Source organism: Lipotes vexillifer, unplaced genomic scaffold (assembly GCF_000442215.2).
Source record: "Lipotes vexillifer unplaced genomic scaffold, Lipotes_vexillifer_v1.1 scaffold182, whole genome shotgun sequence".
Classification (NCBI taxonomy): Eukaryota; Metazoa; Chordata; class Mammalia; order Artiodactyla; family Lipotidae; genus Lipotes; species Lipotes vexillifer.
This window is the reverse complement of record NW_006798798.1, coordinates 7,309,150-7,326,121: the sequence shown is the minus strand read 5'-3', so window position 1 is coordinate 7,326,121 and position 16,972 is coordinate 7,309,150. Positions and strand designations below refer to the sequence as shown.

At 38.0% G+C, this 16,972-nt stretch overlaps 2 protein-coding genes across 2 annotated transcripts in view; one reads left to right on the top strand and one right to left on the bottom strand.

The window, feature by feature from the left end:
* Positions 1 to 5,383, top strand: part of LOC103085043 (zinc finger protein 420) — a 27,317-nt gene extending 21,934 nt beyond the window's left edge. Inside the window, exon 5 of the mRNA XM_007471042.1 lies at positions 2,696 to 5,383. Coding sequence (XP_007471104.1) covers positions 2,696 to 4,626 — 1,931 coding nt within the window. The 3' untranslated portion in view covers positions 4,627 to 5,383. The remainder of the gene's footprint in view (positions 1 to 2,695) is intronic.
* LOC103084210 (zinc finger protein 570) overlaps positions 1 to 16,972 on the bottom strand; it is a 345,144-nt gene that overhangs the window by 174,800 nt on the left and 153,372 nt on the right. The gene's annotated exons all lie outside the window — the stretch shown is intronic.

Below are 16,972 nucleotides of genomic sequence, written 5' to 3'. Positions count from 1 at the left end.
TCTTTCCCTTATATTGAATAATTGCTTTTTTCTCTCTCCAACATCCCCAGCATTCCATAAGATTACAGAAGCCTTTCGTTATGTCTTTGACCTGTAGCAGTGCCTGAGAAGTGATAAAAGATATTCTTCTGGGATGAACAAATAGAATTGCCTTGGATAGAAGAGTAAATAAGAAAAAACATGAGAGGGCATAAAGAAACAAAACAGGGTGAAGTAAAAATAAGTAAACAAAAGCAACTTGGTATTTTCATTGGTTAGGATAGGGAGAACTAAAGAAGATAACCATGGTTAGTACCTAGGAAGTAGTACGCAAGAGGCTAGGCATTTAGAGAGGTATATGATCACTTTTTGCATTTTTATCTTAAATTTAGTATGGATATACTTCTGTTTGCATCTGTAGGGAGGTATTGGGGAAGACACAGATCAGTGGTTTCCAGGCATCTTCCCCTAGGGTCAAGAGAGATCTACTGCAAAGGGATGGCACAAGAGTATCTAGGAATAATAGAACTGTTGTTGTTTATCATTACTATGGTGATGGATACATAACTACAGCCCTCATAGGTCCGTTTCTTTTGTCTTTTTTCTCCTGATTTTTAGTTAAGTTGTTTTTTATCCTCATTCACCTGGTCAATTTTTATTGAGTGCTAGACACTGTAAAGAGAAATTATAAAAGCAATTTTAAGCCTTCATCTTCAGTGAAGATTTAGGTTTGCTTATGACAAGCGATCTTGAATTACCTCAGTCCAGATATCTGAGCTTGAGATGATTCAAATATGATTCATACTTCAGACCCTGCCCAGACTGGTCTACTGTTTCTCTCTGTTCCTCATTGTAGCCCTCTGGGCTCCCAACCCAAAGTATGAAGAATTTATGTTGAGCCTTGTTCTCCAATTATTGTCACCCAAGACCCATGAAATGGTCCAAAACACTGTTTATTTTCTCCACATCTCACTTGCCTTTTCTAGAATTGTAAGACCTCCCCAAATGGAAAAGTAGCCCCAAATGTTGGGCTTATTTCTCTGAGTTTTCATATCTTTCAACTTTTAGCCCACCAACTCTTTACTCTTATATCAATTCTCTAATGCCTTCAGTCAGGTGCCATTTATATTTTGTCCAATTTGTATAATTGCTCTTGTCATTAGAAAGGTTCATTTAAATTACCTAGTCTTCTGTTACCAGAAATAGATGTTTAAGATTCAGGAACTGGCATTTAAATTGAGACCTTAGGTTGAGAATTGGCTTATATAGAGTATCTCATTCAGAAAAGTCCAGAGACATAGGACAGGCTCTAGGTAGTTGTAAGTTGAAATAGGCTTTGTGATTTTCAGAGCTAAAAGGAATCTAATATGTTTGGCAAATAGTGAGCAAAGCTGAGAAGGCTCATGGGGAATCAGATACTTAGGCAGGAACCATGGAGAGCTTCCTCAAAGTCATGGAAGGCATTTGGATTTTATTTTAGAAGTTTAATTTGGAAGCTATTTAAAAATTTTAGGCAAAGATAGCTAATCATAATCTGAATTTGAATCAGAATCTGTTAGTGGAAAGCATTAAAACTAGAGATTTCCAAGCTCTTTTTTGTGATTCACTAGATTCAGATTCAGTTAGTCTTGTGTGGTTATTTGGGAATCTTTAAGGTCCCTAGGTGATTTTGATCCCCACCAAAATTTGAGAACTATGGATCTGAAAGGTTTTCTTAATCTCTTCCCTTATCTTCGTTTTTAAAAATTAATTAATTTATTTGTTTTTGGCTGTGTTGGGTCTTTGTTGCTGCATGAGGGCTTTCTCTGGTTGCAGCAAGTGGGGGCTACTCTTCGTTGCGGTATGTAGGCTTCTCATTACAGTGGCTTCTCTTGTTGAGGAACATGGGCTCTAGGCATGTGGGCTTCAGTAGTTGTGGCTTGCGGGCTCTAGAGCGCAGGCTGAGTAGTTGTGCATGGGCTTAGTTGCTCCACAGCATGTGGGATCTTCCCAGACCAGGGATCGAACCTGTGTCCCCTGCATTGGCAGGGGGGTTCTTTTTTTTTGTGGTACGCGGGCCTCTCACTGTTGCGGCCTCTCCCGCTGCGGAGCACAGGCTCCGGATGCGCAGGCTCAGCAGCCACGGCTCACGGGCCCAGCCGCTCCGCGGCATGTGGGATCCTCCCAGACCCAGGCACGAACCCACGTCCCCTGCAGCGGCAGGCAGACTCTCAACCACTGCGCCACCAGGCAAGCCCTGGCAGGTGGATTCTTAACCACTGTGCCACCAGGGAAGTCCCTTCCCTTATCTTCTAAGTATAGTTTTCATTATTCTCTGATCACTCATGTGCCCTTTATACATATTAATGTATGAAATCATTCTAAGCTAATGTTTTTTCAAACTCTGGGTAGCAACACATTACTGCAGCATGAAATCAGTTTAGTGGTTTTTGACTTTTTGTGTGAGAGAGAGAAGGTGGGATGGAGAGAAAAAGATGACTAGAATAGTGTAGTGTAGAATAGAATAGAAAACAGAATAGGTATTGTTTTATGAAACTTTACAGGTATCAGGTTGCGATGTGAAAGGTAAGTAGTACACAATATTTGAAAAATTCTGAGGTAAGCCAGTTATTTTCTATGGATATTTCCATATATATTTTTTCACATGTAGTCTTTTCTACTGTGGAAGGTCTTTAGAAATGACAAAAGAAATTTTTGATGTTCTCTTATTTTTCAGACTTGCCTTCAAGGGGTGCAAACAAGGACTTAACTCCAAAAGAGGATACTTATGAAACAGAATTATCCCAATGGGAAATGAGTGCCAGGCTTGAAAACTGTGATCTTGAGGAGTCCAATTCCAGAGATTATTTGGAAGTCAAAGGCACATTGGAAAAGCAACAAGAAAATCAGGAGGAATATTTCAGTCAAGGGATGATCATATATGAAAAAATGTCTATTTTCAATCAGCATACTTACTTATCTCAACTTCCCAGGTGTCATTCTACTGAGAAACCCTATAAATGTAAGGAATGTGGGAAGGCTTTTAGACGAGCTTCACACCTAACTCAACATCAGAGTATTCATACTGGTGAAAAACCCTATGAATGTAAGCAATGTGGGAAGGCCTTTAGTCGTGATTCACAACTCAGTCTTCATCAGAGACTTCATACTGGTGAGAAACCCTATGCATGCAAGGAATGTGGGAAAGCCTTTACTCAGAGCTCACAACTTATTTTACATCATAGGATTCATACTGGTGAAAAACCATATAAATGTGAAGAATGTGGGAAAGCCTTTATTCGAAGCTCACAACTCACCCGACATCAAAAAGTCCATACTGGGGAGAAACCTTATGAATGTAAAGAATGTGGGAAGGCCTTTACTCAGAACTCACAACTTACTCTGCACCAGAGACTTCATACTGGTGAGAAACTCTATGAATGTAAAGAATGTAGAAAGGTCTTTACGCAGCTCTCACAACTTATTCTTCATAAGAGAATTCATACGGGTGAAAAACCCTATGAATGTAAGGAATGTGGCAAAGCTTTTATTTGTGGCTCACAGCTTTCTCAACATCAGAAAATTCATAATGGGGAAAAGCCATATGAATGTCAGGAATGTGGAAAGGCTTTTATTCGCGGCTCATTACTTATGCAACATCAGAGAATTCATACTGGTGAAAAACCCTATAAATGTGAAGAATGCGGAAAGGCCTTTATCCGTGGCTCACAACTTACTCAACACCAGAGAATTCATACCAATGAGAAGCCCTATGAATGTAAGGAATGTGGAAAGACCTTTAGTCATGGCTCACAACTTACTCAACATCAGAGAATTCATACTGGCGAGAAACCCTATCAGTGTAAGGAATGTGGAAAGGCCTTTAATCGTGGCTCCCTCCTTACTCGACATCAAAGGATTCATACTGGTGAAAAACCCTATGAGTGTAAAGAATGTGGAAAGACCTTTAGTCGTGGCTCAGAACTTACTCAACATGAGAGAATTCACACTGGTGAGAAACCCTATGAGTGTAAGGAATGTGGGAAGTCTTTTATTCGTGGCTCACAGCTTACTCAACATCAGAGAATTCATACTGGTGAGAAACCCTATGAATGTAAAGAATGTAGAATGGCCTTTACACAGAGTTCACATCTTTCTCAACATCAGAGACTTCATACTGGTGAGAAACCCTACATATGTAATGAATGTGGGAAGGCCTTTGCTCGTGGCTTACTACTTATACAGCATCAGAGAATTCATACAGGTGAGAAACCATATCAGTGTAAGGAATGTGGGAAGGCCTTTATTCGTGGTTCACAACTTACTCAACATCAGCGAATTCACACTGGAGAAAAACCCTATGAATGCAAGGAATGTGGGAAGGCCTTTAGTCACGGTTCTCAACTTACTCTACATCAGAGAATCCATACTGGTGAGAAACCCTATGAATGCAAAGAGTGTAGAAAAGCCTTTACTCAGAGCTCACATCTTTCTCGACATCAGAGAGTTCATACTGGTGAGAAACCATATCAGTGTAAGGAATGTGGGAAGGCCTTTACTCGTGGTTCACAGCTAACTCAACATCAAAGGGTTCATATCGGTGAGAAATCTTTTGAATATAAGGAATGTGAAATAGACTTCAGTCATGGCTCACAAGTTTATATATGAATTATCTGATGCTTGTGACTAATATAGAAAGCCTTTGGTCATTAATTCATTATCATCAAAGAATTTTTAAAATGTGAATATGCAAACACATTTGCTTCATAAAGTTCAGCATCAGTGAATTTGTATGGGGGAAAGATAATGATAATGTAATCCATGTAGAAAAACCTACTAAACTTTAGCAAATTATAATAGAGAATAATTCTGTAAATGTAAATATAGGAAGACTTTTAGCCATAGCATGTCTTTTTCAACATTATCTTGACTCAGTTGATTTCCTTTGTGACATTTGACATGATAATTAACCACTGCTTTGGTTTAATCAATTATCAGATAGACCTAAGACTAATTCCTTATAAGATTCTTGGAAGTATTATGTAAGTTATTACATAATAAAGTTCTTAGGACAGTGCCTTCAACATAGCATATCACAGATATAAGCTACCATTATGACTCATGTCATTTTAGAGAATTTGCATGAGAGGAGGACATTTATTAGTATAATGAATGTTGAGAATCCTTCATTAACATTTAACCCTGATTTTTTGAGTGGGGGGCACTGTATGCTATAATGAATATGAGAAAGCTTTCATTCACATCTCATCCCATATGCTGTACAAGGAAATTCATAGTGTAAAAAAAAAAACCCTGTACATTTAATCAGTGGATTGCTGAAGAGGTGTGAAGTGAATTGTAACAAAGTCCAAAAGCTCATATTTTCTACCATCTCTGACCACAGTTCAAGAATGTTACTTAGAAATGAAAAAAATTGGATAGCCAAAATAAATTTTTATACTAGGAAATTTTTAAAAACTTGAATGCACAGATTTTGAATTAAACCAAAAAACTGACATTTATAGACTATTTTGCTATGAAAACTGATAAGAATCTGTGTCAGAGACTGCTATTTCCCTACCCAATATTCATTTTCCCTTCCAGTAATAGAATTCTTGGCTGAAAAGCTATCTCAGCCTCCCTTGCAGATCCACAAGATGTAAGTGGTATTTGTATGAATAGGACATTTAAGAAATCCTTATTTCCTCTCTGCACTTTTTTTGTTTCCCTGCCTACAATGTGGATATTTAATCTGCACCTCTGGCAATTTTATGGGGACCTTGAGAATGGTATCTGGGTATTAAGGATGTTGGAGCAGAAATACAGAACACGTCTACACCTATGCTGATTTTATGAAACAGTCATACCAATTTGGGGCTGCCTGCCTTCTGTATTTCTTTATATAAAATTAAACTTCTTATTTGTTGATGCTGTTGTCATTTTGTTATTGACATTAATAATTATTATGGATATAAAAGTTTGTACCTGGAAGTGGAGTGCTGTGGGTAAAAGAAATCTCAAATATGGCATTAACTTAGTGCAATGGAGAATGAGGATCTGCTCATTTCAGGCTAGGAAACTCAAATGAGCAGACTCCTTACCATCTTACAAGGAAGATCTTGTACCAATTAAGGCTGTAATGTTAGGGGAAATGGAAGGAGTGATTCAGAATGTGTGTGTTGGATGTTTCTTGCTGCTTTCAGTAATGTCCTGTGAAAGAGATGAATTTAGTGTACAGTTAGCTACAGAGAGGCTGCTAGCAGAGATTGAAAGTGACATTGCTTTGTTAAGAGATGCTATGTCAGGCCTGCAGGTGCTCAATCCAGGTTGATGGTAAATTCACAATTTTGAAATTTATGGGATTCAAAACACCAAACTGATTCTCTACCCCCAACTGAAGCCACTTATAGTGATTTAAAGTAGCAGGCTGAACAAAAAATGAGACCATTGCCCCAACCATACAAAGGCAGTGAGCCTCCTAGCAACGATGACTTTAAAATGCTTTTCCCACCCAAGCCTGTCATTCTAAAATTAGTTATATTTATAAAGTATTTACTGTATTCCAGCTACTATCATAGGTGTTTAGGATATACTGTATTAATGAGCAATTCTAGCAGGAGGAGATGGAATAATAATAAATTGTAGAATATGTTAGAACATAAATGGTATGGGGGGGAGGTCATTCAAAAGGAGTTGAGAGGAATATGATAATATTTGTTGCTGTATGAAATAAAATGATCAGAGTAGACCATGGAGAAGGAAAGATTTGAGTCAAGATTTGAAGGTATGAAGGAGTAAGTCTGCGGTTATCTAAGGGAAGAGCATACCAGACAGGAAAAAGCTAGAGCAAAGGATTCACAATGGGACTATGCTGGTGTATTTGAGGAATATCAGGGAAGCTATTGTAGACGTCTGTGCAAGGAGATGATTGATAGAGGAGGTCAGATAACAGGCCCATATCTTGTAAGGCCTTGTAAGTCATTGTGAGCATTTTGGATTTTATTCGGAGGGAAATGGGCAGCCCTTGGAGAGTTTTGAGTAGAGGACATGATCTGATATGTTGCTATTGTGTTAAAACAAACAAAAAAACTAAGTGGGTAGGAGGCTATGGCATTAATTCAGATGAAAGATGATGGTGGCTCAGACCAGGATGGTAACAGTGGTAAGAAGTGGTTGGATTATAGATATATGGTAAATGTGATGGAGCAGGCAAGATTTGTTTAGGGACTAGATGTCAGTTGTGAGAGGAAGATAAAAGTCCAGGGTGACATTAACTCAAAGGTTTTGGTTCCTAGCAACTGGAAAGATGTGTTCCCATCAGCTGAGATATGGAAAGCTACAGTTCCATCAATTTTGTGGGAGAAGACTGGGAGTTCAGTTTTGAATGTGTTTGAAATGTCTTTTAGACACAAAATGACAATGTTGAGTGGGCACTTGGTTGTTCTAGCTTGTACTATGGTAGAGATTATATTAATTTGGTAGTTATTGCTTATACTTACTTAAAATAAGGAGGCAGGCTAAGATTTTTAAGGACCTACATGTAAATGAGAGAAGAAGAATAGCAAAGACCGATCCACAGTGTGTTCCAACATTAAGAGTTCAAGGATAAAAGGACAGACCAGCAAAAGACGCTAAGGAAGACCATGAGATGGAAGGAAAACCGAGAGTCTGACATTACAGAAGCCAAATGAAAGTGAGTCAAAGGAAGGATAATCAATGGTATCCGTTGGCAGGTTACATAATTAATTGTGCAAGGCTTGAGAATTGGCTACTGGATGTAGCAATATTGATGTTACTGTTGACCTTGAAGAGCAGAGTTATTTTTGTGTCTTTGTTTTAGAGTGATTGAAGTGAAAGCCTGATAAGAGAAATTGGATACACTGAAGATGTTTTGCTGCAAAAAAAAGCAAAGAAATATGTTAATAATTAGTGTAGCAGTAGGAATAGGAGTGTTTTTGTTTGTTTTCAGGATGGGAGAATTAATAGCAATTCTGTATGCTGATTGGAATAATCCAGTAAGCCGGGGGCGGGGGTGGCAGCGAGTGGATGATTCAGGACAAAGAAGTGAGAATTACTGGAGCAATGACCTTATATAGGTAGAGGGGATAAGATTAGTGGGTGGAAGGATTAGGTTTTTAGGTGACACCATGGGAGGCTTATTCCTGGCAATAAAATGGCAGGATATGGGGTGCAGATGCTGGGAAGTGAGTAAATGACATAGAAGAAGTCTTGGGAAGTGTTCTGATTCCTTCAGTACTTTCATGAAGTGGTAAGCAAGGTTAGCTGAACGTATGGGAGATGAGAAGTTTGGGGTTTAAAAGAAAAGAGAGGAAATAGTCACTAAAATGAGATATTTAACGTACAGTATAATTAATTGTTGCCTGGGAACTTTAAAAGGCTAGAAAACTGAAAGAGCAGGGGGGCCAGTAAGCAAAAGAAATCATCAGGCTTAAAACTGTATTTACCCAACGATCTTTGGCATTGTAATTAAACAATAGCAAGTAGTTTGAAAGCTTTCTGAGGGAAAGCTTTGAGGGAAGTGTTCTGTTAATGAAACCCTAACCTAGCCTGCAAAAGCCTGTGACTCAAATCCCCCAAACAGTCCCTAGGCTATGGTACAAGTCCATCAGGAAATGACCTATTTATGTAAATTGTCCATATGAAACTACATATGTTATGAAAATATATATACATATATAACTCGAATGTAATCTTTTTCTATTTGTTTTTTAAAATATATATACTATATATATGTATATTTTTAATGTGCCTTGCTTTTTCACTTAACACGTTTTGGCAATCGTTCAAGTTTCTGTTGCTGTGTAATGACTGCCCCAAACTTGGCTTAAAATACAACAATCATTTATTTAGCTCACACATCTACAAAAATTTGCACAGGGCTTGGCAGCAACAGCTCATCTCAAATGGGGTGGCTTGAAAGCTACGAGTCACTTGATGGCTGAAGGCTAGAATCATCAAAAGACTCACTTGCTCACATGCCTGGCAGTTGATTCTGACTGTCAACTGGACTGCAGGATGGTCAGTCACAATACCTACATGTGATATCTCTATGTGGCGGCTTAACATGATGACGGGTTCCAAGAGTGTGTCCCAAAGAAGAAGAAGTGCATGTAACTTTTATGATCTAGCCTCAGAAATCACATAACATCATTGTGTCATACTCCTTTGGATGAGGCAGTTACAACTCAATGAAAGAAGTGTCACAAAATAAGAAGAGCTAGTAGAATAGGATATGTTGTGGCCATTATTTGGAAAATACAATATGCCATAAAGATGTTTCCAGGGGTCTTCCCTGGTGGCGCAGTGGTTAAGACTCTGAGCTCCCAATGCAGGGGGCCTGGATTCGATCCCTGGTCAGGGAGCTAGATGCAACATGCATGCCACAACCAGGAGTTTGCATGCCACAACTAAGGAGCCGGCAAGCTGCAACTAAGAGCCCACCTGCCGCAACTAAGGAGACTGCCGGCCGCAGCTAAGGAGCAGGCAAGCTACAACTAAGGAGCCCACCTGCTGCAACTAAGACCCAGCGCAACCAAATAAATAAAAAGATGCTTCCATACCTAGCCTTGGAAGTCACATAATTTCACTTCTGCCATTCTCTATTGCTTTAAGCAGCTACACCTTTTTTAAAATTTCTGAAGCACTTATTTTTTATTATTGAAATATAGTTGACATACAATAAATATGTTGTTTCAGGTGTACTACATAGTGATTTGGAATTTGCATACATTATGAAATGATCACCATGATAAGTGTAGTAACATCCATCCCCATACAAAGTTATTATTATTGACCATATTCTTTATGTTGTGTATTGCATCTCCATGGCTTATTTATTTTATAACTGGAGACTTGTACCTCTTTATCCCCTTCACCTATCCCCCTGCCCCAAACACCCGTTCTCCCCTCTGGCAACCACCCATTTGTTCTCTGTATCTATGAGTGTTTTCATTTTGTTTGTTTTTTAGACTCTACATATAAGTAAGATCATATGGTATTTGTCTTCAACTTATTTCACTGAGCATAATACCCTTTAGACTCATTCATGTTATCAAAAATGGCAAGATTTCATTTTTTATGACTAATATTCCATAGAATATATATACCACATATTCTTTATCCATTCATCTATTGATGGACACTTAGGTTGCTTCCATATCTTAGCTTGTAAGTAATGCTGAGGTGAACAACTGGGAGCATATACCTTTTTGAATTAGCGGTTTTGTTTTCTTTGGGTAAATACCCAGAAGTGAAATTGCTGGATCATATGGCAGTTCTATTTTTAACTTTTGGAGGACTTTCCATACTGTTTTCCATAGTAGCTGCATCAATTTACAGTCCCACCAACAATGCACAAGGGTCCCCTTTTCTCCACATTCTTGCCAACATTTGCTATTTGTTGTCTTTTTGATGATAGCTATTCTGACAGGTGTGGGGTGGTATCTCATTGCAGTTTTGATTTGCATTTCCCTGATGATTAGTGATGTTGAGCATCTTGTCATATGTCTATTGGCCATCTGTATGTCTTCTTTGGAAAAATGTCTATTCAGGTCCTCTGCCCATTTTTTAATTAGGTCATTTGTTTTTTTGATGTTGAGTTGTATGTGTTCTTTGTATATTTGGGGTATTTACCCCTTATTGGATATATTATTTGCAAATATTTTCTCACATTCAGTAGGCTTCCCTTTTGTTGAGTTTCCTTCACTATGCAAAAGCTTTTTAATTTGATGTAGTCCCACTTATTTTATTTTGGTTTTTGTTCCCTTGCATGAAGAGACAGATCAGAAAAAATATTACTAAGATCAATGTCAAGGATCATACTAGGCAGGCATATCTTGATGGGAGAGTGTCATGTTTTAAGAAAGCATATAAGATGGGATATATTTCAGTGGGCATTCTCGGAAAATATATTTTGTCCCTGAGAGCTTCTCAGATAGGAAGAGTTCTTTGTTCTTATGGTGGCATATTATTCTTATAGCTATATATTATTCTTTTGTTGATGTACCATAATTCTGACAGAATTCCAAAATTCTCATTTTCCTCCTGGGCACCTGGCTACCCAGCTCGATAACAAATTTCCCATTCTCCCCTACCAGTTATGGTCCTGTGACTCAGTGAAACATTATCAGAAGTGATACGCAATTTCCCTCTCATTTGCTCAAAGATTAATTTCTATAAGAGTGTAGAAATAAATCCTAATGCATCATTAATTCCAGGTAAGGTAAATATTTAATGTGGCTATTAAAGGGTATATTTTACTTCCAGTTCTAGATCAAGATGGAGTATAAAGAAATATCAAACTGGTAGAAGAGTAACTGCAAGATGTAAAAGAACTCTGAAGAGTACCCAAAGGCTGAGCAAGAATATCAAAGAAAAGATAAATTTTGAAGGTGGGCCCCATCTCTTACTCTGGGGTTCAGTTCAAGTTTCAGAGAAGTGGTTTCAGCCCACTGGATGGTGGAGAATTTGGGTGGGTTTCCAGGGCCAGAGCTGATCTATAGTCATCGAACAAACAGGAAACAAACCTTTGGGACACAACTGAATTGCAACTGGTATAGTTGAGGTACTGGTACAAGGTTTGGAGAACACGGTGTCTGCATTGAAAGGGCCATGGGAAACTGCCGGGGCATAAGTGACCCACAGCTTGTGTGTGGGCACCTAGGGAGAGTCAGAAGCTGCTGTGGCCCAAGGACTACAGTTCACATTATCTGCATCAGGAAGTTAGTCTGTTGGCCTTGGCTGGGCTGCAGAGTTCCAAGAGACTATATGCTCTCTAGGTACATGGCTGGGGCAGAACAGCACTGAATGTTCTCATATACCCGCACTACTAAACAGTCATACAGGAGGAGCAAGAAAAAGCAAAACACTGCACACCAGGTCCAGTAAGAGAAGCCTATTGAAAAGCTCAACATCATGCTCACTCTAAAGGAGAAAATGCTTAGAAGCCAGTCCATTATAGTACAGCAGGTACTGAAAGTTAAATTTGGAGCTTTGAGGCAATAAATTGATAACTGGCACAAGGGTGGATGAATATCTTCAAAATGCATACTGCTTTCAGTCAGAAAAACAGATAAGTGAGTTGAAAAGTGTAGAAATCCATACGCATTTTACAGAAAAGAAAAGCTAAATTATCAATAAACATAAGAAAAATTGTTCCTCCTCATTAGTAATCAGGGATGTGAACCAGAACTACACAGACACCTGCTCACAAATGTCTATTGGCAAAAATAAAGTTGGCAAGTATCAAGAGTTGGTGAGGATTTGGAGAAATGGTAATTTCATCTGCTGGTGAGAGTGAAAATCATAACTACTTTGGAAACATAGGCAATACCTATTACCTTTAAAGATGCATATGCCCAATGACTTAGTATACAGACATATTAAGCATATAGATATAGAATAGATATATCCCCTATAGAAAACTTACACAGATATACCAGAATGTAAATACAAATATGGTCCTAGTGACATTGTTCATTTTACTTTTATTTCAGTCTTAGAACTATATAATTAAATGTTTATAGAACATTCTATCCACTAACAGCAGAATATACATTCTTTTAAGGACTCAGAGCATTCACCAAGATAGATTGTATGCTGGGTCATAAAACAAACATCAACAGTTTTAAAAGAATTGAAATCATATAGATATGTTCTCTGACCATAATGGAATCAAACTAGAATCAATAAAAACAGAAAACAATAAGAAAACATCAAACACTTGGAAATTAATCCACACACTTAAATAATTCATGGGTCAAAGAGGAAGTTTCAAGGGAAATAAAAAATGTATTGAACCGTAAAATTGAAAGTCCATAAATATTCATATCAGCTTTGTTTGAAATAGCCAAAAACTGAAAACAATTCATATGTCCTTTAGCAAGTGCCTGGTTAAGAAAAACATGGTACATCCACACCATGGAATAATAATCAGCAATTAAAACTTTAAAACAAAGAATGAACTATTGACACACACAGCAACTTGGATTAATCTCCAGGGAATTATGCTGATTGGAAAGAAAAAAACAATCTCAAGAGGTAACAATATATGATCCCATTTATATAACATACTTGAAATGCTAAAATTATATGATGTAGAAAATATTAGTGGGTGCCAGGGATTAAGGATAGGGGAATGAAAGAACAGGAGGGATGTGGGTGGTTATAAAAGGACAATTCAATGGATTCTTGTGATGAACTGTTCTATATTTTGACAAAGTTGGTGGATACACAAATCTACATGTGATAAAATTGTATAGAACTAAACACACAGAGACATGTGGATACACGCACAAATAAGTACAAGTAAAACTGGGAAAATCTAAATAAGATAGTCAGATTATATCAATGTCAGTATCCTGGTTGTGATATTGCCTTATAATTTTGCAAGATGTTATTTTAAGGAAAATTGGGTAAATCATTGGATATGTATAATATGTAACAATATATAATAAGTATATTAAATGCTGACTTTCAGTCATTTTACTGAAGTTTTCCCAGTAAACTTTTTTTAATATAAATTTATTTATTTATTATTTATTTTTGGCTGCATTGGGTCTTTGCCGCTGCACGAGGGCTTTCTCTAGTTGCGGCGAGTGGGAGCTACTCTTTGTTGCGGTGCGCAGGCATCTCACTGCAGTGGCTTCTCTTGTTGCAGAGCTCGGGCTCTAGGCGCAGGAGCTTCAGTAGTTGTGGCTCGTGCGCTCTAGAGCACAGGCTCAGTAGTTGTGGTGCACTGGCTTAGTTGCTCCACGGCATGTGGTATCTTCCCTGACCAGGGCTCCAACCCATGTCCTCTGCATTGGCAGGTGGATGCTTAACCACTGTTTCACCAGGAAAGCCCTCCCAGTAAACTCCTGATTGGATGAAGCTTGCCCTCTCATAGATTCCTCCAGAAGGACTATGGGAATGCACACATATTGAAAACTATTTTTCTACGGCCTTGTACTGGAAGGAAAACTTGGCTGGATACAAAATGCTTGGTCCACATTACCTCTTGAGTTTTTTAAAAATGCTGTCCCTTCTTTGCATTTCTTTTTAGTTTTCGAGAAGTGTAATGTCACTACCCTCTCCTCCCAAATGGAGAAACTAATAAAAACCTATGATTATGCTAGAATTTTGAGAATATTTGCTTTACATTTCTAACTAGTTTCACTATTTTATTTTATGTATCTATTTATTTTTGGCCTCACTGCGAGGCATGTAGGATCTTAGTTCCCTGACCAGGGATCGAAACCAGGCCCCCTGCAGTGGAAGCATGGAGTCCTAACCACTGGACAGCCAGGGAATTCCCTAGTTTCACTATTTTATATTTTTACATTTTACACTCTTCTGGCCTCACCAATTAAACTATGATATACTTTAGAACTAATTCATATCTTTTATCTCTCTTTCCATACTGCTGGTCATAATATCTGGTACCAAAAAACAAAATGTAGCCAATATTGTTTTACTCAATCCAAGTAAATACGTTTTTAAAAAAGATACAAGTTGGGACTTCCTCGGTGGTCCAGTGGGTAAGACTCTGCGCTCCCAGTTCAGGGGGCCTGAGTTTGATCCTGGTCAGGGAACTAGATCCCACATGCCAGCCACAACTAAGAAATCTGCAACCCTGTGTGCTGCAACTAAGATCCAGCGCAGACAAAATAAATAAATAAATATATATTTTTAAAAGATCTCCCATTTTTAAAAAAAATGACACATGTTAATGGTGTGTGGAGAGATATTTCTTAAAACTTTGCTAATTCTTTGAAATTTTAAAATATATGTACCTCTAGAATTAAAGATATAAAAAGGTAATTTCCATTGGTAAATAAGAATTTATAATAAAAACATATTTAAGAATGTATTTGATGGGAACTCCCTGGCAGTTCAGTGGTTAGGACTCAGTGCTTTCACTGATGTGGGTCTGGGTTTGATCCCTGGTCAGGGAACTAAGATCCCACCAGCCACGCGGCACAGCCAAAAGAAAAAGAAAAAGAAAAAAAAAGAATGTATTTGATGAAATAAAATTTATATTTTAAGGCAGGAGAAGAAATTTTAAACAAAAAATTTTCTCTCTCTCAGTCCATTTGGGCCACCTTCCCCCGTCTGTAACGTGCAGTGTGCATCTTCTTTGTATTTAGTTAAATTTTTAGTAGTATATGATTGATTCTCTTTTTTCCTTTTCTGTATATTTTTAGTTACTTTCTTAGTATTGGCCTTGGGGATTACAATTAACATCTTAAATTTTATAACATAGTTTGAATAATACCAACTTAGCCTCACTAGTATATAGTCTGCTCCTATACAGTTCTTTTCCCCCTCTTTATATTATTGTCACAGGTTATACCTTTGTACACTGTGTATCCATTAACATAAATTTATTCTTTTTTATGCTTTGCTTTTAAGTCATAGAGAAAAAAGAGGAGTTCCAACCAAGTACAATCATACTGGTTTTTATATTTTCCTATGTATTTATGGCTTCAAGTTACTATCTACTGTCCTTTCATTTTTGACTAAAGCATTTCTTATAAGGAAGGTCTTGAGAGTTCAGCTAAACTATTTCATAACATTGCTGCCTTGGCATCCTTTTGTGTAGTCAAGTGACCTGCAAGGGCCTTGAATTAACACTAGCTCCCCCACCAAGCACATGCCATAAGTAACTACCCAGAAAGTCACAAGTAAATGTAAGTTCCTGATAGGACGCCCCGCAACGGTCTTTGTAATAATCAGACTCCCCTGCCTCCTAGGGCCTTACCCTTGTGTTCTCCTTTGATAAGACCTCCACAAAGCTTACTGAAACCCCATTCTTTTTGGTTTGAATCAACCAATCTGGCCTTAGCATGGGAACCTCAAAACCCTCTACCCACAGACCCTAATAAAGGCATGTGCCCTACAGCCTGCTGTGCTCTCTGCCTGCACCCTTGACTTCCCTGCATGGCCCCTTGAGGTGTGCTGTGTACCTCCTCCAGGACCTGTGAGTAATAAACTTCTCTATTTCAATTCCTTTGTGACCTTTTTGTCAACTGCAGTTCACCATCCAACACCCTAGGGCTCTTAAGTAGCCCCAAATGTTAATTTAACGAAGTCACAACAGAAGGTCTACTAGTAAACTCGTTCAGTTTTTATCTGGGAATATCTTAATTTCTTCATTCTTTTAAAAAATATTTATTTATTTATTTCAATGCTCTGGGTCTTAGCTGTGGCACACAGGATCATCATTGCAGCATGTGGCTCTTAGTTGCAGCATGCGGTATGTAGCTCCTTGACCAGAGATCGAACACGGGCCCCCTGCATTGGAAGCACAGAGTCTTAGCCACTGGACTACCAGGGAAGTCTCCTCTTCTTCATTCTTGAAAGATAATTTTGCTAGCTATAGAACAACTGTCAACATTTTGTTTTTGTTTATCTCTTTCAGGATGTTAACTATACCATCTCACTGTCTTTCATGGTTTCTGATAAGAAATGAGCTGTTAATCTTATTGAAGCTCCCTGGTATGTGACAAATTGATTACCTTTTGCTGCTTTCAATGTTCTGTCTTTTCTTTGCTTGTCAATAATTTAAATATTACATGTCTCAGTGTGGACCCTTTGAGCTTATCCTACTTGCAGCTTATTGAGAGTCTTGGATGTATATATTTCATTTCTTCATCATGTTTGGGGAGATTTTGGCAGTCATTTCTTCAAATATTTTTCCTGTTCTTTTCTCTCTCCTCCTTCTGGGCTCCTATTATACATATATTGGTATGCTTGATGTCATCACACAGGTCTCGCAGGTTTTCTTCATTTTCCTTCACTCTTTTTTCTTTACGCTCTTCAGACTAGATCATTTTAATTGCCTTATGTTCAAGTTCACTAAGTTTCCTGCCTCCCTCAGATCTGCCATTGAACTCCTCTAGTGAATTTTTCATTTCAGTTATTGTACTTTTCAGTTCCAGAATTTCTTTTTAGTTCCTTTTTATAATTTCTATCTTTTGACTGACATTCATATTTGTTCATATATTTAAAATTT